This window comes from Jaculus jaculus, chromosome 5 (assembly GCF_020740685.1).
Source record: "Jaculus jaculus isolate mJacJac1 chromosome 5, mJacJac1.mat.Y.cur, whole genome shotgun sequence".
Classification (NCBI taxonomy): domain Eukaryota; kingdom Metazoa; phylum Chordata; class Mammalia; order Rodentia; family Dipodidae; genus Jaculus; species Jaculus jaculus.
The window spans coordinates 150,409,942-150,436,943 of record NC_059106.1 but is presented as its reverse complement, the minus strand read 5'-3'; the positions used below and the strand labels follow the sequence as shown (position 1 = coordinate 150,436,943).

At 41.2% G+C, this 27,002-nt stretch overlaps 1 protein-coding gene across 3 annotated transcripts in view; it reads left to right on the top strand.

Annotated features, from left to right (window-relative positions):
• The window catches only part of LOC101608200 (amyloid beta precursor protein), a 263,853-nt gene that overhangs the window by 157,743 nt on the left and 79,108 nt on the right, over positions 1 to 27,002 (top strand). For 2 of the 3 annotated variants that reach the window (XM_004654382.2, XM_004654385.2), the window contains 3 exons: positions 16,638 to 16,771; positions 22,777 to 22,851; positions 23,945 to 24,103. In XM_004654382.2, the coding sequence (XP_004654439.1) occupies positions 16,638 to 16,771; positions 22,777 to 22,851; positions 23,945 to 24,103 (368 nt within the window). Of the gene's footprint in view, positions 1 to 898; positions 956 to 16,637; positions 16,772 to 22,776; positions 22,852 to 23,944; positions 24,104 to 27,002 lie in introns of all 3 variants that reach the window. The other variant, XM_004654380.2, reaches the window with a different exon arrangement.

Sequence of the window (27,002 nt, the reverse complement as noted above, 5' to 3'; positions counted from 1 at the left end):
TAACAGATTTCCAGAACTGGAAAAATCCACTATCTCACTGAGAAGCTGGACTTTTCTCTAATGAGGGAAGCTCGCCCCATCCAGAGTCCATGATTGGTCAGCTGGCACAGATATGAAGGCACTGGCTTGTCAGTGATGCATCCAGTACTGTGCAGGTCCCAGAAAGCCCGCCATGCCATCCGGCCCATGGGGAGATTCACTTAGGCCAGGAAGAAGTAGAGTTGCCCTCTTCACCATCTTGTTCTACCAACAGTCCTCTTCCCCGGCTGACGGCCTCGCTAAGAAAACTGCCTGTCTCCTTAATGTTTCCCTATCAAGACTTGGAAACTACTTTTTCACCCACCTTGCAGCAACTCGTCCTGACAGCTTGTCTTTGTGATCTCGTTGAACCAGGAGCAAGCAGTTGGAGCTATGCCTGGTTCAGTGGAGGTGCCCACCCTTTGCTGAGAGATTTGGGAAAGTTCAGTACCCCCTACAGGGATGTATTATAGTACAATGCCAGAAGTTCTGACAGTGTTTAGAGGACTGGGCTACAGAATCAAGACACAAAAGCAGGGCTGGGGAGGTTGCTCAATAGTAAAGTCCTTGCCTAGCTTGTGCCAGCCATCCTTAGCACTGTAAAACAAAGAGATTGAAGGTCAGCTAGATGGACAGATGTGCATACGTGCAGAAGGTGCCAGTAGCTCCCCTGTTAAACGTGTGAAAATAAATACAATGCTTGTTTTAATGTTCACTTTGACTCCTTTTCTGATTTTGGTTTTAGTTTAATAATTTGTTCTTTTGTTTTGTTTTGAGTGGGGGAATTGTGTGAGTGGATTTCATCCATCATTTTCATGTTTCTGTTTCTGTTTTTTTTTTATTTTTTATTTTTAGTTATGTTTTCTTATTTTCTCCATAGTGTCCCAAAGTTTACTCAAGACTTCCCGAGAACCTCTTCCCCAAGAGCCTGTTAAACGTATGTTGTCACTCATGAGGGGAAGGGAAGAGGGAGGAGACTGTTGCATGGCTGGATTATGCCACCTTCAGCAGATATCACCTGTGCATGGGTTTGCAATTCTCGTTCACTCCTCTTTTAATAAACTATATATTTCCATCACCTTGCTGGTAATTTTGTCCAGGTTTGCCAGACAACCTCAGGTGTTGGGCTGAACGCAGTGACTAGGCTACACGCAGTTCTGGTCTTACTCTTTTTTGTGTATTTCCATGGAATATATATAGATAGCAGTATTGATTGATTTGACGTCACTGTTATTTCATTAAAACTGTTAATGTGCCATTAGTTAATAAAATCAGATGAATTAACAATTTAATTCCCTAAAATATTTAAAATAATGCATCAAAGACTAATTTATGTGCATACCTTCCAGTGTTGCATGTTGTAAATCAGCTATGTAGCATCAGGACAGGAAAGGCTGGTGATGTCATTCTCTCTCCCAGTGATAGGCACAGATGCACAGTGATAGGCAGAGATGCTCCACTTAAGGTTTTGTTACTAGGAGGAAGAAAAAGAATTTCCTATAAAAATTGCAGTATCAACTAAACATTGCCCTTCTTAACATCGTCTTCTGTTCTGATTATATTAGTTGTAAAAATTAGTCTATTTCAGTTTTTAAAATATGACAGCAAACATACAATTTATCAATGTGAATGTTTGAATTAGCCAGAAGAATAGTCAAAATTTCAGTTGTGGCCTAGACAGTTCATCATTAAATTTAATCAACACTATCCTGAGGTGGGAAGAACACCCTAGTTTCAAAACTGATGAAACCAAATTATTTTCTTTCTAATTACTTTGGGAATGTGGCAAGTCTAGCAAGTATGTGGACAAAGAGCTGGAGAAAAAAATCTGTTACACTTGAGGAATGATAATGCATTTATTTGTGTGATGTATGTGCATTGTTCCACGTGTTTTCACTGATCATTTCTTTTTCTCTGGAACACTTTGTGGACATTTTCCTAATTTCTTTTGTACATATGAACCAGTGAACTTTAAAGAACTTAGTGACGACTGGAGAGATGGGTAAGGCGCTGGCCATGTGAATGTGAAAGTCCCAGCCCCCTCCTCCCGCCCCCCCCTCCCCCGTGAAATGGCAGGTGTGGCAGATCTGGGAGCTGGAGACAGCAACTCTGGGCCTTGCTAGCTAGGTAGTCTAGAGAAGTGAGTTCTAAATTCAGCAAAAGACTCTGTCTCAAAGAATAAAGTGAAGGGCAACTTTCAAAGATACCTGATGTTGCCCTGTGATCTCCACATGCACGTATATGTGTGCATGTCCACACATACATGAACCTACAGACACACCACTCACACTCACACGCAAAAGTAATAATGTTTAAAAGCTGGGCCTGATGGCACGTGTTGAAATGCCAACACTGAGGAGGTAGCGATACATGGGTCCTTCAGGCTTGCTGGCCAGTGAGAGAGACCCTGTTCCACTTTCCTGAGAGGAATGACACCTTGGGCCTCTGTAGCAGACAGCTTCAGGTTCCTGGGATGAACCTCCAAATCAGGCTCTGTTATGGAAGAAGGAAAATTTATTTGATCCATAATGGCAGAAGAAACTGGCCTGTTTTTCATGGGTCCAAGCAGAGAGAGAGAGAGAGAAGATCCACAAGCCAATAACCCAAAAGCCACAGCACGCTTAGGAATTCCAGGTAAAGCTCAGGCACTTTGCATGTCTTTGAACTGAAATTACAAGTCTACCTCCACACCTTAAGGCTGGTACTTAGGACAGTGACACCACTCCACTCCCAGCCAGATGGCTGCAGATCTGAATTATGTTTTAATAAAACCCTGAATATATTGGGGGCCATCCACTCAAGCTACCACAGCCTTCATGCTCATGGACACTCATGCACATAAAGCCATACACACACACACACACACACACACACGCATAAACTTGGTAGCCACCAGACATAGGAAGACCAGGGTTGAAACCTGCATGGCATTCTGGCTGTGTGCCACATTAGGAGCTAAGCATTTTTCTGACAATGTTCTCTAGGTTATGCAGATACCTTTGGGGTTTAGAAAGTAGGTTTAAAGAGCACAAGAACTAGTGAAAAGAAGTTGATGAGGAAAAACATTTTTTCCTAAATGTCATGCATACAAATAGCATGCATGAATAAATTACATGCGTTTATCATCCTTTTTTAACAGGATAATGATTTTTTTTTTACCTTTGGTTTCATTTCATATCCTTTTAGAATATAAAAGAATTATATTTTTCCATTTTTATTGATTAGAAAGAAACATGACCATTTGGCTATTTTTTTTCATGAGCTTATGTTCATAATGACATTTTCATCTACTTTCCAGATATCTCAGAAAGTCCCATAATTTTCCCTTTCTTATTCATTTTCTCTACCTACATACAGTGTCGATTGGATCCTGACAACCTTCCATTCTTGGAGGACACAAGGATTTTGTCACCTATATTTTCTTGTCTACCTACAGAGACGATTCAGTCACAGCAAGTGAAGGGTTTTGCAGTGCTAGTCCAAACAGACGGGAGAAAGCATATAATTTCTAGTTATTTATAGCCTGTGAAGCTATGCAATCTTATTTATAGCAAAGGAACACATTTGAATTGAAAAAGTCATGGTCATCTGGAGGTCAAATGCAGATAGCAGACTGTTCAGAGACAAAGATGAGCACTAGTGAGAAGTGGGTAAGCCTGCTGGAGTAGACAGCTTGGGATTACACATTGCTACTCCACTGGGTTAGGGTTAATTGAATGGTATATCTTTGCACCAAGGGGATTCATTTTAGAGGCACTCATTCTGGACTACTTCCAATCAAAAAATAAATGTTAAGTGCAATAGAAAAAGCTCTTCATTTGAACTGGCATAAGATTATAACTACAGAGAAAATGTGTATTTAAAATATAGTAATTTTCCTTTTGAGTCTTACTACTTCATTCACACATTGCTAGATTTAAAATTTTTGCCATAAAAGCAAACTTTGCAAAGCTTTGCAGTTTAAGGGACACATACTTGTTTTTGTTGTTTGTTGCTTTCCCAGATGACTCTAAACCACAGACGTTGTGAACAGACATAGCACCGAGGGCTGTCATTTCACTCATCAGCTTACATACAGATTTACATCTTTTTAGAAAGTCTTGCATGAGCCTAAAGCATCCTGGGAGATTTAGTTGTTTCTGACAAATTTTGCATCCAGTGTTTGACTTTAGGTTACTGTAAAAGCTTTATTCACACTTGGTCTGCATAACTCAGTGTTTCTAAACAGTTAAATTATTACATGAATAGTTCTCTCAGTTGTATTTCAAGTATGAGAAGATCAGTTGTCTTTTCCGTGTTGTCCCCATTGTTTGCACCACCAAAGGCACCCTCTCTCCTCCACAATGCTGCTGACTCACCCAAAGACTGTCAACCATTTTTAGTCAGCTCAGTTCCCCATGGGGATCTGCCCAAAGCGTGACCCACTTCTCGTTCCTCAGAAGTAACATGGGATACAAATCAGATCCAGACCCAGGATTGTCCTTTCAGTAATGCTTGACATTTTGGACCAGGTAATTCCTGTGTGACTTGGTTCTGTGCAGATGCGATGTTTAGCTGCATCTTAGGCCCATCTGCCATGTGCCATTATCCATCTGTGATAACAAGAAGTTCTCCAGACTTTGCTAATCATGTGCTGGAGGGATAGACACAAAAGTTTTCCAGTTGACTATCTCTGTTGCAAGCTAGTGTTTTCCTCACCTCTGATTCACAGACATACCTTGGTTGGTATAACTGATATATGTTCCACAAATCGGAGGCTATGTTAAATTGTAAGGATGCCAGTGCCCTCCACTTTTCTACAAATGTTAATGGGCCTGGATGTTAGAACACTTTGCTAGCTCTCAGTGTGTATAAGATAGCTGTTGCAGTTGTGGCAACAGCAGCCGCACAGCATAAACAAGCATCGTCCTAGGCTGGAAGTTCGTGGTTCACCTACACACCACTCCTCCCTTTCTCTGCCTCCTCTTAGCCTCCAAATCCCAACCTATTCTGGAGAGCAGCTGTCTGCCACAGGTCCAAGATCCTTGCCCCAGTGCTTACTTGAACCTTAGCATTGTGCTTATGGACTTAGGGTCCTGTTTGTGGTATGTTTAGATAGGTCTGACCCCATGCAGGACTGAAGGAAGGAAAAGATTAATTGGTTAGAACATCAACCTAATCCAGTTGACATTGGTTGCTGCCTCTAAAGCTATGATTTGCAAAATGTGGGTATGTCATGGTGCAGGCTTGAGATGGACTGTGCCTCTATGACCCTGGTCATTGTAATGGATCTATCTTGATGCATATACCATTAGTGTTTGGCCAGATGTGAGCTTTTAATTTGTAATTATATTATTCTTTTTTTAAAAAAATTATTTATTGCAAGAAAAGAGGTAAATAAAAAAAGATTGGGTGTGCCAGGGCCTCTAGCCACAGTAAAAAATAAAATAAAACCCTCCAACACTTGCACCATGCTGTACTTCTGTCTTTACATCCTTTCATGGGTTTTAGGGGAATCAAGCCTGGGTCCTTTGGCTTTGCAGTCAAGTGACTTGACTGCTGAACTATGTCGGCAGCCCGGCTATACTCTTGTTCCGACTGTGAAAGAGTAGATATTAATTCCCATTAAGAAATTCCATAATAATAATGATGGGACTATGTCTTCTTAACTGCTCAAAATGTTAAAATATAATCATTGAAAGATTTTTCGTGCATTACGTTACTTATCACATTAGTGCCAGTAAGATCTACAAGGCTGAAAGTATGAAAAGCCAGATAGTTTTATATGCAGAGATTTTATATAAAAGGAAAAGAAAGCTCTAATAGTGAGAAAGTTCATGAAAAGGGGGTTTGGGTTATTTAGAAAAGCAGCTTTTATTTTATTTATTTATTTATTTATTTATTTATTTATTTATTTATGAGTTTTTTTGTTTATTTATTTATTCAAGGTAAGGTCTTGCGCTAGCTCAGGCTAACCTGGAATTCAGTATGGAGTCTCAGGATGGCCTGGCACTCACAGAAATCCTCCTACCTATGCCTCCTGAGTGCTGGGGTTGGGATTAGCAAAGCTTTTCTGTGGGGCAGGACAGCTTCTGTCATGTCCACTACAATTAGCGTTGACAGGAACCACAAATAATAAGTAAACTAATAGGCATGGCTGCGGAGATGGCTCAGTGGTTAAGGATGCTTGCCTTCCAGTCCGGGTTTAATTCCTGAGTACCCACAAAAAGCCAGATGGACAAGTGACACATTGTGTCTACTGTTCCTTCACAGTGCCAAGAAGCCCTCACTTTCTCTCTCTTCCTTCCTTCCTCTCTCTTCCATCACTTTTCCTCCCTCTCTCTCAAATGAATAAGCCCATGCATGTGTATATCTAAGCCGCAATCCTATACATACTTCAATCCAGTGCTACATTCAGCCTCGTACTAGGAGAGGCATTGGCAGAGGAATCCAAGCAGTGTGCAGTCAGTGTACTTTGTGGTTTTGTTAGTGAGATGAGGCATGACAGAATTAAACAGCAGTATAAAGTAGTATGCTTGAGTGGGAAAAGTTTGCTGTAGGAGACTGGGGGAAAATGAAATTGGTTTTATCCTTAAGGCTTCCATTGAGATTCGAGTTCCATCAGCTTTCCCTGTCATCACAGCGATAAAAGTGGACGATGGTGAAGATTTTGACTCCGTGAACTCATTGTCAAGTGTTGACCAGCTCTGCATGACTGGTCATGTCTTTATGAACCACCAGTAATGAAGTTGAGGATAAACTCCTCAGGTGACAAAATAAATAAATAAATAAATAACAATGCCCTAAGGTTAAGGCATTCTGGGTACCAGTCATTGTTGCTACTGCTTCTCATGTATTCTATGTTTTACGTTCAGACTTGAGATGAGCTTTTAACTTTCAGTGCATTGTGTTAAATAAGGAATATAGATACTGATAAAATAAATAATGCCAACATTTATTCTTTCACATGCAGTTCACGTATTTGGTAAAATTCCTGTCAGTACATGTTGCACAGACATAAAAAAGAAATGTAGCTTAACTAGAGTAGTTGTCAACACAGCATAGATTACCCCGCTATTCCTGCGTGTCCATGCAGTGCCCGGATAGTGCTGTCTGCCAGCTGTGACTGAGCCAGCTATAAAACACACGTGACAGCGGGCAGACCAGGGCAAAGTGCCTTTGTTCTTTTCAAACTAGTATCAAACTCCACTTTTACACTATAAATAATGGCTTGATCTCTGACTCAGTGAGAATGGTCAATATTTGAATTTAGAATATATTAGTAATTTTAGCTACTTTGAAATTAGAGAAGTAAAGAAACTTTAAACAACATTTTTAAAACCAATATTTATTTTCAAGCTGAGAGAGAGAGAGGGAGGGAGAAATAGAGAGAATGGGTGCTCCAGGACCGCTTGTCACTGTAAAAGGACTCTAGAACCATGCTCCACACTGTGCGCCTGCCTTTATGTGGGTACTGGTTAATCAAACCCCGGGCCATCAGGCTTTCTTTGCAAGCAAATGCCTTAACTACTGAGGCATCTCTCCAGCCCCTAACTTCTTTTTAAATTGAAATGGCAGTTTGAAAGCCCTACCATGTTGAGATTAAATTTTCACATAAGCCCTTTTTTTAGGTTTATATTTCACTCATACATAAATTATCTTCACTGTCACTTCCTATAAACTGTGGTCATTTCAAGTGACAGCCTTGCTAGTTGTATATCAAATGGCATTTTCAGTGATAGGACTGTGACTTAAAGAAGTCTTTACTTTCATTTTCCATTGCCAGTGATAAACAGGTAAGTTGCCTTCTCCTGACAGAAAGAAACTCAACAGTTGGGGCCGGGGAGATGGCTCAGTGGTTAAAGGCACCTGCTTGACTGGCTGCCGGGGCTCATTTTCCCAGTACCCATGTAAAGTGGCACGTTGCAGTAATAAAAATGTATGGAACATTCATTCTCTCTCTCTCCCTCTCTCTCTCTCTCTCTCCCTCTCTCTCTCTCCTTGCAAATTAAAAATATTTTTTTAAAAAATAATCTTAACAACTTTTCTTATTTGAAGCAAGATTAGTATTTGAGTCCACACCATCCATGGGCTTCTGTGTAGGGAAGCATTCGCCCTGTGTTCCATTCTAGATGTGCACAGTCACTACTGTTGAAAACTGGGGTTGTTTCACCTTTCTCATTCTGAGCCCATCACACCTAAAGTGTCTGTCAACCTGGAGATTGGGGAGTCAAATGAATGCCAAAATTAGAGGGATCATTTTTCATAGTATCTTTAATTTTAGTTTAATTTTTATAGGGTTTTTTATTTACTTATTTAAGAGCAACAGAGAGAGAGAGAGAGAGAGAGAATGGGCACGCCAGGGCCTCCAGCCCAGCAAACGAACTCCAGACGCGTGCGCCCCCTTGTGCATCTGGCTAACGTGGGTCCTGGGGATTCGAGCCTCCAACCAGGGTCCTTAGGCTTCACAGGCAAGCGCTTAACCGCTAAGCCATCTCTCCAGCCAATTTTAGTTTATGTTAATTTTAACTTTTATGAGAGAGAAGGGAAGATCGTTGGCAGGCCAGGGCCTGCAGACAGAGCAGTTGAACTGCAGATGTAGTGTCACCTTGTGTGCATGTGCAGTTTCATGGGGCTTGTGTCTTCTTGTGCATCTGGCTTACATGGGATCTACAGTGTTGAACGTGGGTCCTTAGGCTTTGCAGGCAAGCACCTTAACCGCTAAACCATCTCTCCAGCTCAGTATCTTTAACCTTGATCTCCTCTTGTTGTCTTCATCATGAATGTGAATGAAAGTCAGCATGATATTTGTAGTTTCCATATCCGTGTATTCAACCCACTGGGATTCAAAAACTTTAAGCACATTGCTATTTAACATGTACAGACTTTTTCTTATTATTCATGGAGCAGTATAGCACAACATCTATCTATATAACATGTGCTGTGCTGACTAGTGTAATCATCTGAAGATGATTAAGTATGCATTAGGACATGCATAAGCTACATGTAAATCCTATACCATGTTTTTATGAGGGGCTTGGTTGTCCATGGATTGTTTTTAAAAATTTCGGACAGAAAGAGAGAGAAAAAGAGAGAGACAGACACCCAGAGAGAATTGGTGCACCAGAGCCTCCAGTTGCTGCACACAAACTCCAGACACATAGGCCCTTTTGTCACCTGGCTGTGTGGGGGTACTGGGGAGTGGAGCCTAGGTTGATACGCTTTACAGGCAAGCATCTTAACCTCTGAGCCATCTCTACAGCCCACGTCCATGGATCTTGATGTCTGCACAACCATGGTACCAATCCCTTGTGGACACAGCAAAAGAAAATTATGGAATGATTACCAGATCAAAGCTAAAATTAGAGAAATTAGTTTATGTCCAGTTTAATTTGACAGTCTGTGGTCTGAAAAGTCTTTGTGATTTCCCCCATATTTTGAAGCAGTTAGCAGGTCTCAACACCTTATTTCAAAGTAACTTCTCTTCACATGATAAGTTTTTCTCAGGGGACAGCAAGTATGGAAATGTTTAATTGGCATCATGTCCCCAGTGATGATGTGTTTTGTGAGAAAAACATCCACTGTGGTTCATTAGTAGACTGAAAGCAGACCTGCTTCCCATTAGTAGGAAGAAAATAGATTTCTAGTAGGTCTTGACAGGAGATTACAACATGCAATTAGAAGTGATGTAGCAAGCATTGGTGCATCATTATTAAAATAGAAATGAGCCCCTCATACATATGAAAATACTTTCTCCCACAGTGGTCAGTTCTGTAGGGCTTAGGTAACGTTTTATGATGAAATACAGAGGCACACCCATACTTCTCACATTTGGCTGGTGGGACATCCTAGGAGAACCACTCAGGTTCAGGTAATCTTTTTCTTTGTCATCCTCTCTTGGAAGGTGGCCTCTCTTCTACCTTGCTCCCTAGCAGCCAGAGCCATCCTTCTGAAGCACATCACACCCCACATTCCTGCCCCACCAAAAGACAGAGCATCCTCATCAGAGCCCTCACTGTGGCTTTATCCTCCTGAGTTATCTGTCTCCCAGTGAGTGGTCTTCTTGATTTCTTTCTTCTGCAGACTCACTGGTCTCTTCTGCTTGTGCTCCAGTTTCCCAGACGCTCATGTCTTAGGACCTTGGTATTAGTTTCTTCATCTGCCTGTCATGTTCTGGATACTAACTGGGTAGTGTCAAAATGTTACCTTCATGGTTAGAATCCTACCTGGATGCCTACTTTTCCTGCAGCCTCCCTGTTAATTATTCTTTTCTTAACCCTGCTTTTTCATTTTTCTCCATAATACAAACCACTTTTGAATAATGTGCTATCCAGCTGGGCGTGGTGGGGCACACCTTTAATTCCAGCACTCGGGAGGCAGAGGTAGGAGGATCACCGTGAGTTTGAGGCCACCCTGAGACTACATAGTGAATTTCAGGTCAGCCTGGACTAGAGTGAGACTCTACCTTGGAAAACCAAAATAATAATAATAATGTTAATAATGTGCTTTCTTATTTGTCCTTTTTAAGTTTGTAGGTGCACTTAGTGATTGTTTCAGTTTCTTTTTTTTTAATTTTTTTAAAATTTATTTATTTGAGAGCGACAGACACAGAGAGAAAGACAGATAGAGGGAGAGAGAGAGAATGGGCGCGCCAGGGCTTCCAGCCTCTGCAAACAAACTCCAGATGCGTGCGCCCCCTTGTGCATCTGGCTAACGTGGGACCTGGGGAACCGAGCCTCGAACAAGGGTCCTTAGGCTTCACAGGCAAGCGCTTAACCGCTAAGCCATCTCTCCAGCCCTGTTTCAGTTTCTTGAAAAGAGTATTCTTCCAGGCAGAATGATGGCTCTGTTTCGCTTGTTGAGTTTTCTCATGTGCCTTAAGCGTAGGAGTAGCTTTAACACTGGTGGGGAGGAAAGGAGGAAGGGGACATACTCAGGGCAGTACAGACTGTGCACATGTCCACAGCAGAGCTGAGACCTCACACACCTCTGACTTCCCATGTGTGATAATCGCCTTCCCATTCCTGTGCCAAAATTCCAGGTGCAGGGGAACTTTAAGGAAAAAAGATTTATCTTAGCTTAATAGTTCACAGGTTTCAGTCCATGGTCACCTGACCACCTGGATTCTTGGCCGGGAGAAGGATGGCCATAACGGCAGGAAGGGGGTTTGCTAACCTAGCCGCCCGCCTCCTGGCTGCCAGGAAAGAGAGTGGAGAAACGAAACCTTCAAGTCCTGAGCGACCTGCTTTCTCCTTCTAGGTCCTACATCCTGAAGCTTCAAGCGTATCCCAATAGCGTCACTAGACTTCAATGTGTTTGCTTTTAGGGGAATATTCCAGATCTAAACTATAACACCAGGTTTGCTGAGAACAAGCAAGCTAGCTAGATGATTGATAGATAGCAGATAGATAGATAGGTAGGTAGGTAGGTAGGTAGGTAGGTAGGTAGATAGACAGACAGACAGATAGATAGATAATAGACGGATAATTCATTTTGTTTCTCTGGAATTCCCTCACTTATAAAGAGAGCTTGGCTATCTTTGTGTGAAAGCATTAGTCATTTAGGATTCCTTGTGTGTTTGAAACAGAAGGTTCCTCTTGAAATAGTTAAATGCCCTGCACTGGAACTCCTTTTCTGTTGTGTTTTTTCAAGTAGAAAGGGCATTTTAAAAGTAAAAAGTATATGCACATGATGAGGTGCTGCTAATGGACAAGTTGCATAGGGGTCAGAACCTTGAGCTAAATGTGTTACCTCTTGAGTTTAAAGGTTTTCTGTGGAATGGTGAGCATGCCTGGCCAACCAGCTTGCTTGTAGAAAGCTGAAATGAGAATATAGGGGCCTCAGGCTATCCCAGATCTATGGGATTGTCCCCCTGACCCATGTTTTATAACCATACTTTTATTAGAAGTCATTTACCAGATGGGCAGAGCAACTGTTTGATAGGAAATAGGCCTATAGATATTAAAACACACCATATTTATGGCCATGTTCATTAGCAAGATGAAACAGCAAAACCCTTTTCAGTGCTCTTGGCTGTCTGGGTGAACTGGCCATTCACTACTGAGGAAATTTAATTTGTAGCCTTTTCATGATCTGCTTAATCCTAAATTTATATTTTGAAGATGTATGTCTCCCCTATGCAGTAAAATAGGATAAAACATTCCCTCTATACATATAAAATGAAAATACATGCCCCTACCTAACACAGTACACGCTGATTTTAAAGAAAAGGATCATTATTGAGCCATCTGGGGAATCTGAACTCACATCATGGCTTCTAAGGAACCTGAGATGTCTCTGTACAGTGATTTCTAATTATTTGTAAAGAAAATAAATAAACAAGGCTAGTTGGCAAAGTCCTATTGCATTAGTTATCTACTTGTTACTGGGACAAAATACCTAACAAAAATCAGTTTAAGGTTGGACAAGGCTTATTTCAGTTTACAGTTCACAAAGCATGGTCTCGGAACTTAAAGCAAATACGGCTACACTGTGCCCAAAGTTAGGAAACGGAGGAAATGAATGCTGTGCTCAGCCAGTTCTCTATTTGGTACACAGTCAAAGACGCCAGCGCATGGAATGTTGAGGCCCATAGCTCATGTGGGTCTTGCTACCCTTGGTAGGCAGGACTAGAAGTTAATCTAACCCAGGTAATCCTTCACAGGTGATCCTAGATCCTGTCAAGTTGACAATCAGTATTAACATTCATACCTGTAATCCCAGTACTCAGGAAGCTAAGTCAGAAAGATTGTAAATTTGAGGCTGCCTTGAACTGCATAACAATCCTTTTCTTTAAAATCAGCATCTACTGATTTACAAATGCAGATTAAAAACAGAAAAATGTTCCTCCCAAAACCTGTTTGTTTCCCCTCTTAGAATGGCGTCGGTGACCCAGGTCCTTGTGTCCGGTGATGTGTAGCTCCCAGTCCTCTGGTGACTGAGGATATACCCTGGCATTCCTTGGGCCACCTCTTGTCGAGAGGAAATACTTTGGGAGCATGGATTTTTTTGCTGCTGCCCATACCTGTGTGTGACAGCAAGTCTCTGGCCTGCTGTGTGTGTTCAAAATAGGAAAGCTGCTACTGAAAACAGTCGCTTTTAGAATGTAGGGAATTAGGGAAATGGAGGCCAAGTTAACAACATATACCATCTTTCTGTACTTGACTAAATCATGATCTGGTTCACCAGATACTTTGAGCTTAAAATATTTATTCACTCATGGGATTGACATGAAGATTTAGTGTGAAGGGCTGAATAAGTTAAAATCAAATTATGTAAAAGATACAAACATACTAACTCTAGATTGAAACTGGGGCCCCTAACAAAGATTTCCTTGAAGATAAATTTGTATTATATAGGTCTCTACACGAAAACAGACTTCCTTGCTAATTAATACTAGAGACTGTTAAGCCCATGATTCATAATACGGAGCGAAAGCCTCAGAAATCCAATAGTTTAATACCTTCAAAACTGGATGCCTTGGAGCTAGGGGTGCCAGTGGTATAAATCCCAGTCCAAAATTTGAAGAAAACTAGTATCTTGGGTCAATCAGACAAACAGGCAAGAAGCAAAAGCCACCAGTTTCTTCTTCCTTGGCCTTTGAGTCCTGGTCAGGTTCTCAATTTTGAGAGGGAGGTGTATTCTACTGAGTTCTCAGATGACGTGCTGATGTCATATCCAGAAACCTCTCCAGGCAAGCAAACACTCTCTGTTTGTCTGTCTGTCTGTCTCTCTCTCTCTCTCTCTCTCTCTCTCTCTCTCTCTCTCTCTCTCTTTCTCTGTCTGTCTTCACTCTTTCAGAAATAATGTTTAAGCTGAGCAACCTGGGGATCACCTAACTTATCACATAAAATTCAACCTCATAGAAATACACCTTGATGAAGTGGACTAAATGACAGCCCACTAATATATTTTTTTCCATGTGACTTTAAAAGGGTGTATTTGAAATAGCTTTTTTATTGCTAAGCATGCTTACTTATCTTATTCTTAGTATTCAAAGCTACATTTCAGTTTGGGCCGGTTAGTGTACTTTTCTGTGAAGGGGGTGCCGTGCTATGGTAATGACTAACAGCCAGGTGGCCATCTCCACCAGGGCGTCTGTGCCCAGATTTGTGTCCACTTCCACTTGTGAGGTATGGTTTGCCAAATCATAGTACTCTCCTCTTGCTTTGTACAGTGGCGCAAGAATGTTGTTTTGTTTTCTGGTTTCACTTTAACGCGTTCTCATATGTACTCTACCAGTAAAGACAAGAAACATGATTAGAACCATGGGAAACAAATTTAAGATAATAAATGCCACCTCCATTTCATGTTGAGCAATAGAATGAGCAAAAAGACTCACATATTGACTTGCTTGAGCTTGTGCAGAAAAAAATTATCTTCAATTTTTCTTTCTTTCATAAATACCTTAAATTTGAGGCTAATTTTTCAGTCTTTTGAATGAAGAACTCTCTTGTTTATCTCAATATTTTTGTAGACTATAGCTTTTATTTCCCTGTTTGTTTGTTTTTTTTTTTTTAATAGGCTCAGCTTCTTTGTAGATGACATTGCGTGGTCCTCTGATTGAAGTTCATTTTCAGTGGATTTGAAATAAATTTTGTCAACCTTTCCCATGGTTAGCATAAGCCGTAAAAGATTTAGTAAGCTGCAATAAGCAGTACGCAGGAAGGGAGCCTGCAAGTATGAGGTACTTGTGTGGTGCTCTTTTCAGTCACTAAACTTACACATGATGCGGGATGCCATTTTCCCCACATGTATATTATGTCATAGTGTGCCGTGCTATCTTTGTTCGCTAAAGAAACTCGAATGTAGAGTGATTTAAGTCACTCATCCTGGGTTCCGGCTGGTATAAAATGGTAGGCCAAATCCAGCCATGCCTGAATTTGGAGTCTGGTGTGCACTTTCCTTCCGGGTCTCTTTGGAGGTGGTACAGGATGGAAAGCTGGTCCCTGTCTTCATGAGCAGGGTACAGCTCCAGGGTTCTACTTCAGCGCCACACCTGGACAGACATTTTAGCTGCATTTATTTATTTATTTGAAAATTAATGATCAAGCCGGGTGTGGTAGTGCATGCCTTTAATCACAGCACTCGGGAGGCAGAGGTAGGAGGATGAGTTTGAGGCCACCCTGAGACTCCATAGTGAATTCCAGGTCAGCCTAGGCTAGAGTGAGACCCTACCTCGTGTAAAAAAAAAAAAAAAAAAAAGTAATGATCAGTCAATGACTTAAGTGCAAGGGAAGAAATCAGACTGAATGTTTCTCTTTAAAATTAGACATATTAGCTTTGAGCATTAAAAAAGGTCTCTGGTTTCAGTTAGGAACTTGAAACCTTTGGGTTATGCTTCTAGACATTTTTTTCAAATTTGTACATTGAAGACGTTAGCTTCAAAATTTGGCCATAAATTCTTATTCAATCCTATTTGGGATATTATATCCTAAGCATAGTACTTCAGGAATTAGATAAGAGTGAAAAGAATACTTGGAACATTGGTATTATCTTGATAATCTTTTTGAATAAAACACTTAAATTGATTTGGCCTAGAAAGATAGCAAAGCTATCTCATTATACTTGTAGGGTGAAACAGTTCCTTGCTCAGTCATAATGTCTTTTCTTCCCCTTTTCTGTCTTTTTGTTTAAGCTCCTAAATAAATTCCTCTTAGGCATTACTTGCCTATGAATTAGATCATTTTTGTTTTATAGCACACCCTTCTGTTTTACGAGGACCGTGTTTCCACATAATAAAACAGTGTACGGCACGGCACAACTCCACTGCTGCTCCACACTGTTGAATTCAAAGTAGGGACTATTGTCTTATCAGAAATACTGTAATGAATTGTGTGCACTGTTACCAAGTTTGTAACGGCTGAACATCTTTTTGTGAATTCAAACATCCAGTTATTGATGTTTATACTTGTTTGTAGTATTTCAAATACTCTCTTATGATGGATGGCTTGGTAATATCTATCTAAAATACATCATGTAGAATTTACATTTACTCAGAGATGCAGTTACTCTGCAGAGGCTTAGTTTTCCGAGTTTATTTTTGTTGTTGTTGTTGTTCTGCAGGAATCTTAAAGTGTAATATTGATGATATCTATAGTCACGTTCAAGATTGCAAAATAAAGCAGGGTGTGGTGTCACATGCCTTTAATCCCAGCATGCGGGAGGCAGAGGCGGGAGGATCTCCATGAGTTTGAGCCCCCCCCCCCCCAAACTACATGGTGAATTACAGGTCCGCCTGTGCTAGTGTGCAAAAAAAAAAAAAAAAAAAAAAAAACCCTACCTCAAAAGCAACAAAAATTAAAATTAAAAAATAAAGATTGCAAAAGTAATCTGGCAAAGCATGAGGATTTAGGAAAACATGGTCACTCTTAATTACCAACTGCTCTGCATGACTTTTAGGAAAAAAACAGTAATGTTCTACTTACAAAATGGGCTGTTTTAGATTGTCCTTTATTCAGTGCTTTGAAGAGGTGGGACACATCCATAGTGTACTGCAGAATGTCTCTTAGGCACAATTAACATCGTGTGTGCTTCTGTGCTAAATTCTTTGTCCTGGGCAAAATGGAATATCTGGCTTTCATTTAAGTGACTGGACATTCTGTTTCTCTTCTGTATTCTCCTTCCCTTCGCCTTTCTAGTTCCAACAACAGCAGCCAGCACCCCAGATGCCGTTGACAAGTACCTGGAGACACCAGGCGATGAGAATGAACACGCCCATTTCCAGAAAGCCAAAGAGAGGCTGGAAGCCAAGCACCGAGAGAGAATGTCCCAGGTATCAAGGATTCGCCCATCATTCTACATTGTATCTCAGGAAGCCTGGGCTTGTCTCTGCCTCGGTCTCCCTAAGGACCTGGTTGCTTTATCCAGGTCTTTGGATGTAAAGTTTAGTTTTGAATGTTTGCTATGTGGACAAAGACTGTGGGGCTCTGGCCTCCTGCGTGAGAATGCCACCAAGGAAAGACCCAGGTGTGGAAGAATTTTGTAGCCCAGATTATACATTATGACTGGTTCTGGTAAAGAAAGATATTTCTGGCTGTCAGATGGAAGGTGAGCTAATTTGCTTCACTAGAGAAACATTTTTATTATTTATGTTCCTCTCATAATACGCCATTTCCCTGAAGTGTACACAGCAAAATTTATTCAAATAAAAGAAAAGTTTACTGATTTGTTGCCCTGCAGGACACAGAGCCACCATGTGGTAAACTAAAGTCCATTACCATGTTCTTTAGTAAAACTGAATATTTTTTATTAAGTATCAGATGAATACAACATTGAATCTACCATTTCTTATAAAAGGAATTCATGAAACATTAAAACTAAACTCACGATCCTGGGAACGGTGAAACACACTGTCTTTATGGGTGTCGCCTCTTGACCTCAATCTCCGTGTACCTGAGTAATAAGAAATCCTACATTTTAAGACCAAACTAATGATGTGCCTAAAAGTCATGTCATAATTGCCATTTCAATCTGTGTGTGTGTGTGTGTGTGTGTGTGTGTGCTTGTGCTTCCGTGAGTGTGATTGAGTGCACATGGATGTGTGGGTGGGTGTGCACAGGGAGCTCAGAAAACAACCTTGGGTGTCACTCTCCAGGCACCAGCCATCCACACTGTGGTACAGGATTTCATTATTTCACGCAGGTGGTCTAGACAGCCTAGCCAGAGAACTCCAGAGAACCCCCTGCCTGTCTCCGCCTCCCCAGTACTAGGATGACAAGTGCACACCAACATGTCCGCGTTTTGGGAATTGAACCCAGGCCCTCCTTTTTGTATGGCAAACATTTTATCAACTGAGATGTCTCCCCAGTTCCCACGGTTTCTTTTCTTTCAGAAGCCTAACCACAAAGCTAGGACCAGCGTTGGAGTCATGACATAAAGAAACAAGGCCCTTACCCTCACCGTTCTATTTCCTCTGAAATATAACGTGCTTTCTAAGGGCTGTCCGTGAGGAAAACCTAAAATCAAATTGACTAGAAAGCTAACTGGAGTGGAACAGTGAATGAGTTTTCACCGAAAGTCAGTCCTCTGAAAAATGGGGTCTTTCACCTTTTTTAGGCATATCAAAGGCCATTGGATAATTATCATTAAGAAACGGTGAAAGGCCTAAGAATGGAACTTGCTGAAATGATCTGCCTAAAACTTAAAATCCACCTCATATTCCAGAGCTTTCAGTGGTTCCGAGTCTTAAGTTCTGGGCACACAAGTTACCAGAAGTCTGAGAGAAGAACACTTAGCCTGAAGGCTCGACTTGGCCTTGCCTGAGCCCGCTTCTGCGCCCTCTGCCCGGCCTGGCTTCGGCCTTTCCCGCTCACTCTCCCGCTGGCGAGGCCGCCGCTCCCTGCCCGGCTCCCGCACCGTGACTTCTTCCACCGAGACCCTCCCTCTCTTCCCGGCTAGGCATCCGCTCCTTTGCCCCACATGATTCTTAGCATAGGACAGAGGAGCACTGCCCTTGACTTTCATCTAATTGTGAACATTTGCTTGGTGATTTATTATTCATTAGTGGTGTATGTGTGTGTGTGTTTGTGTCTTATCTCTCCTGTTGGATTCTAAGCTCCTTTTAAATTGCATAAGTTTATGTAAGTTTTACTTACCTTGGCTTTCAGTCTTAGGCACACATAATCATTTTCTTAAAATTTATTTATCTATTTTATTTTTGGTTTTTCGAGGTAGAGTCTCACTCTGGTCCAGGCTGACCTGGAATTAACTATGTAGTCGCAGGGTGGCCTTAAAATATTTTTAAAAGCCTATGGGTTATATTTTTCACTATATATCTGAGGCACTTTTTAGAATTTATTGTAATTTTTTCAAAAAGTTATACCTTTATACCCTGTCTCCCCCGCTCCCATTCGTGGAGGGCCCTCCACCGTGCGGTTATTGGTCCTCACTGTGGGGTCAAGAAGGCCTCAATCCGACTCTGTGTGAGCGGGCTGTTCCTCAGAATATGCCAACTCCCCCCCCCCATGTGGCTATTAAAATCTTTCTTGTCCTATCTGGGACATTTTGATCCAATTTAGAAAACTAGTTCCAGGGCCTTTTAGTTCCGAGTATGACATGTCGCTGAAGTGGGAACTTGCTTAAGCACATCTAAATGTAAACCATCTCACCCTGCATATCCAGAAAGCGTCTGGCCTTTCACTGGGAGATCCATGGGATAACTAAGGAGATTTATTGAGCTAGTACATGGAACATACGCTATAAAATGATTCACATATAATTTTTATATATTTCCCCACCCTGTGGTCATTAGGTCAACCTGAGACATGTAGCATACTTCCCAGGGCACAGAGGTGGATGTTGTGTTGCGAGAAACCCTGATGCCAGAACTGACCTTTATCTTAATGCTGCCAAATTCCCCAACACACCTTACTTTGATGGGTCCCCACCATGCAATATTATTTCCTCTGACATCTATGGAGATTCCTCAGTCCAGATGAAATAGATATGTCTTTGTATGCAATGGAAAATTGTATTAATAGGGACACACAGAGCAAACTCATAGCCCAGGCCCTACAAATTTCAGATTTGTAAAAAAAAAGAAAAAGAAAAAGAATTTTTTTCACTTTATTTTTAATTTTATTTTTTAAAGGAATTTTTCAAGATATCACACAATGTAATGACTTTATCTACTATAGTTTTTTTTGCTAATTATCTTACAAATACAGAAGATTGGGGGATATGTTATTTTGTAGAAACCTGAAGTCTTCTGTTGCTATGTGACTTGCATCTAGCAGATATAAATAAGCATACAAACAGTGAAGAAATGCTGGTATTACCACATCTTTAGCAGCTTTAGTGTGCACCTAAAATAAAGTCCTTTAAAATTAAAGTTCACCAACTGCTGAGTTTTTCATGTGAAAATGCCATCAGCAGGATCTGAGGGACATTTCGTCTGCAGTCATTGAATAGAAATGAGCTGAGTACACCTGCCATCACATAGAGCATGGAATATTTAGTTTATCATCCTTTCTTATTTTATTTTTTCGAGGTAGGCCTCACTCTAGCTCAGGCTGACCTGGAATTCACTATGTATTCTCAGGGTGGCCTTGAACTCACAGTGATCCTCCTACCTCTGCTTCCCAAGTGCTGGGATTAAAGGCATGTGCCACCACGCCCAGTTAATCCTTCCTTCTTTTGAAGCTTGCATGACCTTGAGTTCTCCTAAACTTGGTCCATAAAAGAGGAGTGGCCCCAGCTAATCTCATGGTCTGTTTTCAGGAATCAATTAAATTAGATAGGTCATAAGGTACTGACTCCCTCTTCAGCACAGTAACATTATGTTACATGTTACACAAGGTACCATGATGGAAGCCAGAGATTAAACAAAACTGTTCAGTCTAGAGTGTCTGTCCATCCCTAATAGGAGTCCCATGGTGTTAGTATAAATCACTTTTTTGTGGGAGGGTAAGGTATTGTTAAATGGTTCTGGAAAATCAGTCTTCAAGTATACTTCTATAATCATGCATATTTTCAGTGCAGTAACTAAATAAATTGTAATTACATCATGATCTCCAACTCATAGCTGAAAGCTCCCATACTGAAGGTACAAATGAATGGTTAAAATGCAAATGTAGCCAAGCGTGGAGGCACATGCCTTTAATCTCAGCACTTGGGAGGCAGAGGTAGGAGTATCAAGGCCATACTGAGAATACTTAGTGAATTCCAGGTCAACCTGGGCTAGAGTGAGACCATACCTTCAAAAACAAAACAAACAAACAAAAAAAAATGTGATTTAGGAAATCAGTTTTCTGCATTCCAGTCAGACAATGGCATTTCCTGCCTGAAGAGTTCTTGGTAGAGTACCAGTGCTGTGAACATTCTCAATGCAGGGAATTGAAATATGTTGAATATTTTGAATATTGAAATACGTCCAGATTGCTCTCAACACTAAAGCAAAGATAGCCTTCAACATCTCCTTGGCTCACCACTGCCCTTTATTAACTGACAGAAACACCCAGGTGCCTGGGTGTCATGTTTAGTCTCCAGGTCTGTCCTAATCTTATTCATTGTGGTGGGGCACTTGTTCCAGTTTCACTGTGAACCTTGAGATTGTTTTAATATGCTGACTAGGTGTAGTCAAAAAATAATTCCATCCCATTTGCTCCATGATTTCACCAAAACATGGGTTTTCATCTTATAGAAAAGGTATGTAACTTCATGGAGCATGCAAAAATCAATGCTAATGAATGACAAAACATGTAATTCAAAACTCACATGGTGGATGGATATGGTGCTAACAGCTGCCGTCACAGCATGTGACAGACTGAAGTTTGAGGCCAGCCTTGGTGTCTCATGAACTGTCCTCTGAGGAGAAGCCCATGAGTGCCTGTTCCTCCAGTCAGGGAACCCCTGACAAACTAAAGGACAATTTCATCTAAGTTTGCTAAGTGAACCAATGAGATTATCGGGCTTCCCTACAGTTCATTGAGCATGGGCTGGCAGACAGGAGCATGAGGTCCCCAAGCCACGAGGGAATAGTCTTATCCCAACGTGAATTACACTTCTCCGAAGCTGCATCGGTAATGTTCCCTATCTCATGATGAGCCGTCTTCCTTATACTCTATCATCCTCTGAGGCCACGAGACCTCCAGCCTCACTGCATACAGCAGGGGTCAGGGCAGCTGAAGGCTCAGATGAGGGTCTCACTGCGTGTTCGCATCCCTCTCCTTCTATGTGGGAACATCTACAGGCCCAGTGTGGAGACGGTCTTGTGAGCAGGCTTAGCGGTTTCTAATAAAAATGGCAGCATTTGTTTTTCTTGGAGGATTGCATCACACAGAACTGGGCTAATAATGTGATAGGTATAAAAAACAAACAAAAAATATTGACAAACAAAAACCTCACATGTTGATTTGATGCAGTTTTTTTATAAGCTACTTTTCCTTATAAATTTGGAGAGTAAAAAAGTTTTCTCATACTTTAAAAATACACAAAGTAGTAAGTACGCACCCCGTAATAGGCTGGAATTTCACTTGGTCTGTCTTCATTTTGGTCAGCTCACGTGTATTGCACTTAAACTCACTTCAGTGCCTTTTGGAAAGGAAAAGGCAACCAAAAGTGGCAAGAAACCACCATTTTCTTTCAACACCATGCACAGCCACAGACATGTGCTTAGATCAGTGCACGTCAAAGCTGAATATGGGAAGCCTGGTTTCATGCAAACCAGGTTCAACTGATTACTATAAATAAATGTTATTGTTTCTTCATGAAGAATATCATAATGCATATTTCCTTGGAATTTCTGGGTGGATCAGGAGTAATGCTTACCATTCATGGCTCAGGTTAGCGAACAGAAGGGTCTGATTGCTAATTGAGCCTACAGACAACAGAAATCTTCCTCCCTCCTCTTCCTCTACTATTTACATCTTTTTGTGGCAATGTATTTGTGACATATACACCCATACCAAAAATACACGATTTGAAATGGTTTAACTTGTTCTCCTAAGTAAAGGTTAAAGGCAGTGTTTAATTTATTGAGGGAAAACTTGCTTAGAAAGTACTGACCTTTTATGAGTAATTGGTATTTGCTTACACTGAGTAAATGGCTTTCAGCCATTTCTCACAGAAAAAAATAAAAAGGAAAAAAGAAAACATTTCACAAGACAATACTAAATGTGGATGTTTTTGTTCAGGATTATGATAAATTGTTTCTATTATTGGAGCTAAAATGTTATCCATATATTTTTCAGTATTTTTTATTGATAAAAATACGGGAAAATACTATTATCTAGTTAAATCTGGGCTGATTTTCAGTTGACATGCTTATCATTTTTATAGGTCATGAGAGAATGGGAAGAGGCAGAACGCCAAGCAAAGAACTTACCGAAAGCTGATAAGAAGGCCGTTATCCAGGTAGCATCTCAACTGTTCTCTTCCCACCAGTCAGGATTGGTCCGTGTGCTTACCGAGGGCTTCCTTGCTTCCTGGCACCTGCTGGAGCCTCTTGCGTGCTCCTGTTCCCATGAACTTCACCACTGACAGCCCTTGTCTTAGTAATGGAGTTTCTTTAACTCTATGTTACATTTGCCCCCAATTATTACAAGTTAAAACTAATTTCCCTAAAACTCACCCTGTCACTTGAAGTATTTTTATTGATGAAACATCCTTTTGGCTACCTACTTCTCTGCTGTTCCTCTCCCTTGAAAAATTTAAGGGAGATTGTGGATTTTGAACTGAAACAAATCTCTAAAAGAATTGGCATGTCAAGGCCTCCAGCCACTGCAATCCAAGTCCAGATGTGTGCGCCATCTTCTGCGCATGTGAGACCTTTCATGCTTGCATCACCTAGTGCATCTGGCTTACACGGGACCTGGAGAGTAGGCCATGGTCCTTAAGCTTCACAGGCAGTGCCTTAACTGCTAAGGCTTCTCTCCAGGCAAAAAAAATATATTTTAAAATATGAAATGAGAAATTTATGAGCATGTATGTTTATATGACACTACCATTAGTTAAGACAATCTTTAAGAATCTATAAACTATGGGCTGGAGAAATGGCTCAGTGGTTAAGGTGCTTGTTTGCAAAGCCTAAGACCTGGGTTTGATTCCTCAGTGCCCACATAAAAGCATGTGCACAAAGTGTGGCGCTTGCATCTGGAGTTTGTTTACAGGGCTAGAAGGCCTGTTGTGCCCATTCTCTCTTTCTTTCTGTCTCTCTCTCCCTTCCCGTCTCTCTTTCTGTCAAATTAATTAACCAATTAAAAAAGAATCTATAAACTATTCATTTCCCATGAGAAATTATGTTTAGATAGAGGGGGCTAAGAATTGGGAAGAGAAGTGACCTATAACATCTTCAGAATGAGGCAAAATGTTGGAATTCCTGTGCCGTCTCAGGAGTCGTTTTTATCACTTGAAGGAAACTGGAATGGGTTAGCCATTTCAAAAGACTTCACTTAGCCACCATGCTGCTTACGCCGCTCTCAGTCAGTGTTACTGTTCTCGCTGTCAGCATTTCCAGGAGAAAGTGGAGTCTCTGGAACAGGAAGCAGCCAACGAGAGGCAGCAGCTCGTGGAGACGCACATGGCCAGAGTGGAAGCCATGCTCAACGACCGCCGCCGCCTGGCGCTGGAGAACTACATCACCGCCCTGCAGGCCGTGCCGCCCCGGGTACGTGTCGCTGGATCCCACCTCAGCTCTCAGTGCTGATGCTGGGGCTCAGGAACCGGGGACTGGAGAAATCCCTTGAGCATATCATTTACAGATATGCCTTTTATGTGTAGTCTCTCTTGAAGGCGTACGGTCACAGGGCGTCTGTCTTCACAGAGGCATGTGAGCTCTCCACACCTACACCTCTCCTTAGAGCAATTGGACAGGCTTTCCAGGAAATCCAAGTGTAATACTTAACTTAATATTCCTGAGGTGGTAGCACTCATGGGCGTTTCCTTAAGTAACTACTTAAGGAAGAGCTTTAACATATGTAATGAGAACTTCAAGAGATATAAATTCAAGTCACTGAATTTTTCTGAAGTCTGAAACACACACTAGAAGGGAGTGTTAGTGAGCTCAAGCTCACGGGGTGGCTCACGAGCAACCAGAGCTTAATTTTCACAGTACCCGAGGCTGAAGAGTCGGAAGTCTGAGAACGAGCAGATTGCTGGGTCCTGGTAAGAACCTGCTTAGTTCAAAAACCTTTGTTTTTCCTGCTGTCCTCACATGGTGGAAAGGGCAGAGGTGTGCTCGGAGACATCTTATAGTCATCAGTCCTGTCCTTGAGGGCTTTACCCTCATGACCTATGCCACTGTCCACCCCGCTATGTAATGCCATCACACTGAGCATTAGATTTCCACAGAGAGAATTTAGTCAGGGCCACGGGTCACACCCATTCAGACCTTAGTCAAGGATTTTTTAAAGTAATGTATCCATTCCATTATCAACGTGAGGTAAGCAAGTCCAGAAAAGTTGACACCTGTTGAGTTGTTGTAATTGCCAGTGAACCATCAGGAAGTGGATTAGACCATGAATTTCTGGCTTCTAGCAGTGGCCATCCTCTGTAGGGAGGAGGCTAATTTGGGGTTCTCCTTTACTGGGGAGACCAGAAATAGGCCTACATCTAAATCTGTCATCTTGCTATTTGTTTTCTCTCCATCTTGTCTATTTTCCCTCTTTTTTGAATAAATTGATGTTTTTAATGATTTTCTTCTCTGATGGCTTGTAAAATGGTGTTTTGTTATTTTTTTTGGTTTCTTTAGAGATTATAAGAAGCATTTTAAGCTCCCATGGTTTGCACATTTAAATGATACTATGCCACCTCAAAGACAGAATGAGAACTTTATAAGAAAGTGCGTTTGTCTCATTATCTTTATGAAATTACTTCCAGAAGCACTCAGCTAGCAAATTTCATGGATGCTCAACTCTTTCATACAAAATGCCATAATATTAGCACAGAACCTATGCAAATCCTCTCATGCATTAAATCATCTCTAGATTATTCTTTTTGAAAAAGTAGTTTATTTATTTGCATACAGAGAGAGGGGATGGGGTGGGAATGATAATGGAGATGCCAGGGCCCTTTGCCACTTGAAACAAACTGCAGATGCATGTACCACATGGTACAGCTGGCTTTATGTATGTACTGATAAATCTAACCCTGGCTTTCAGGTTTTGCAAGCAAGTACGTACTTTTAGCTGAGCTGTCTCACCAGCCCCTAGATTATTCTTACTAATTTGCACAATATAAAATCTATATGCATAGTTGTTATGCTGTGTTGCTTGATAAGAAAAAAGGATCTGCACACATTCAGTACATACATAGTAGTTGCAACCCAAGGGTGAAGCTCATATCTGAATCCATAGATACACAGGCCAACTTCTGTGTTCCCTTTCTCTTTGAGCTGCTGTTGTCATACATTTTACTTATTACGTACTTTTTACATGTTTACCTCTGTCGTCGTCATTTCTGGTGCTCTTTGTATAGATCTACCAGGAGTCATTGTCTTCTGCCCAAACCCCTTTCCTTAAAATGTTTTCAAATGCATGGAAGTTGAAGGTGGAATTCTGTTTAGAATGTATGTAGCTTGGTGATGGAGGCTTTGTATTTCTTTATGTCTGAAAATGCCTTAATTTCATGTTAGACTTTGGAAGAAATTTTTGCTGGGTATAGAATCCTAGGTTGAGGATTTCCCTGCCACTGCATTAAAGATAACTTTCCAGTGTCTTATTTGTATTTTCATCAAGAAATGAAAGCATATTTAACTTCATGTCTCTGCATTGTATCCTTTTCTTTAAATCTGGCTGTGCTCAATATTTTCTGTACCACTGTCTGTCGAATCATGTCAGTGTGGCATGGCATGCATGGTGCAGTTTCATCTTCTCTTAGTTCCTTAGTTCCTTCTGCTTCTAACCTCATCTTGCATACTTTACACTATGTCTGGTATTTTCCTGCATCACTTATACCCAGTAATTTATTGGTTGGCTGTTCTAGACAGCTTCAGGCTTCTGGGATGGACTTCCAAACCAGACACGGTTTACAGGAGGAAGGAATTTATTTGAAGCTTACAGATCCAGGCAAAGTTCCATAATGGCAGAAGAAGCTGGCCCCCTTTTATAGTAGAGAGACACACACACAAGCAAGTGTGCAGGAACCTGGAGCAGAAGGGTTCCCAGAGCTCCGTCTGCATACCTTAGGTTGGATTTCAGATCTGTCCCCAGTAACACCTTGGGGCTGGACCCCGGTGACACCCCTCCAGCCAGGCAGCTGGAGAAAAGCTTTTTAATAAAAATACCTGGGTTTATTGGGTGACATTTAAGCTACCACAGCCATCTTATACTGTAAATCTTGTTAAGTGCTGAATACTTTTCCCTGTAAGTATATTCAAATTTTGTTTGGAAATGTAGTTCATCTACCTGGACGCAGACTCGTCCTTTGGGTTTTCTCTGTTTCTTAGATTTGTTGGGTGAGATTGGAACCATTCATTCTCTGTAGCTAGTTATTCCCCATAGTGAGGCAGGAAGTCACTGAGTCATATACTGTGGATGCTGTTTTCCCATCTGACCAGCAGGAACAGG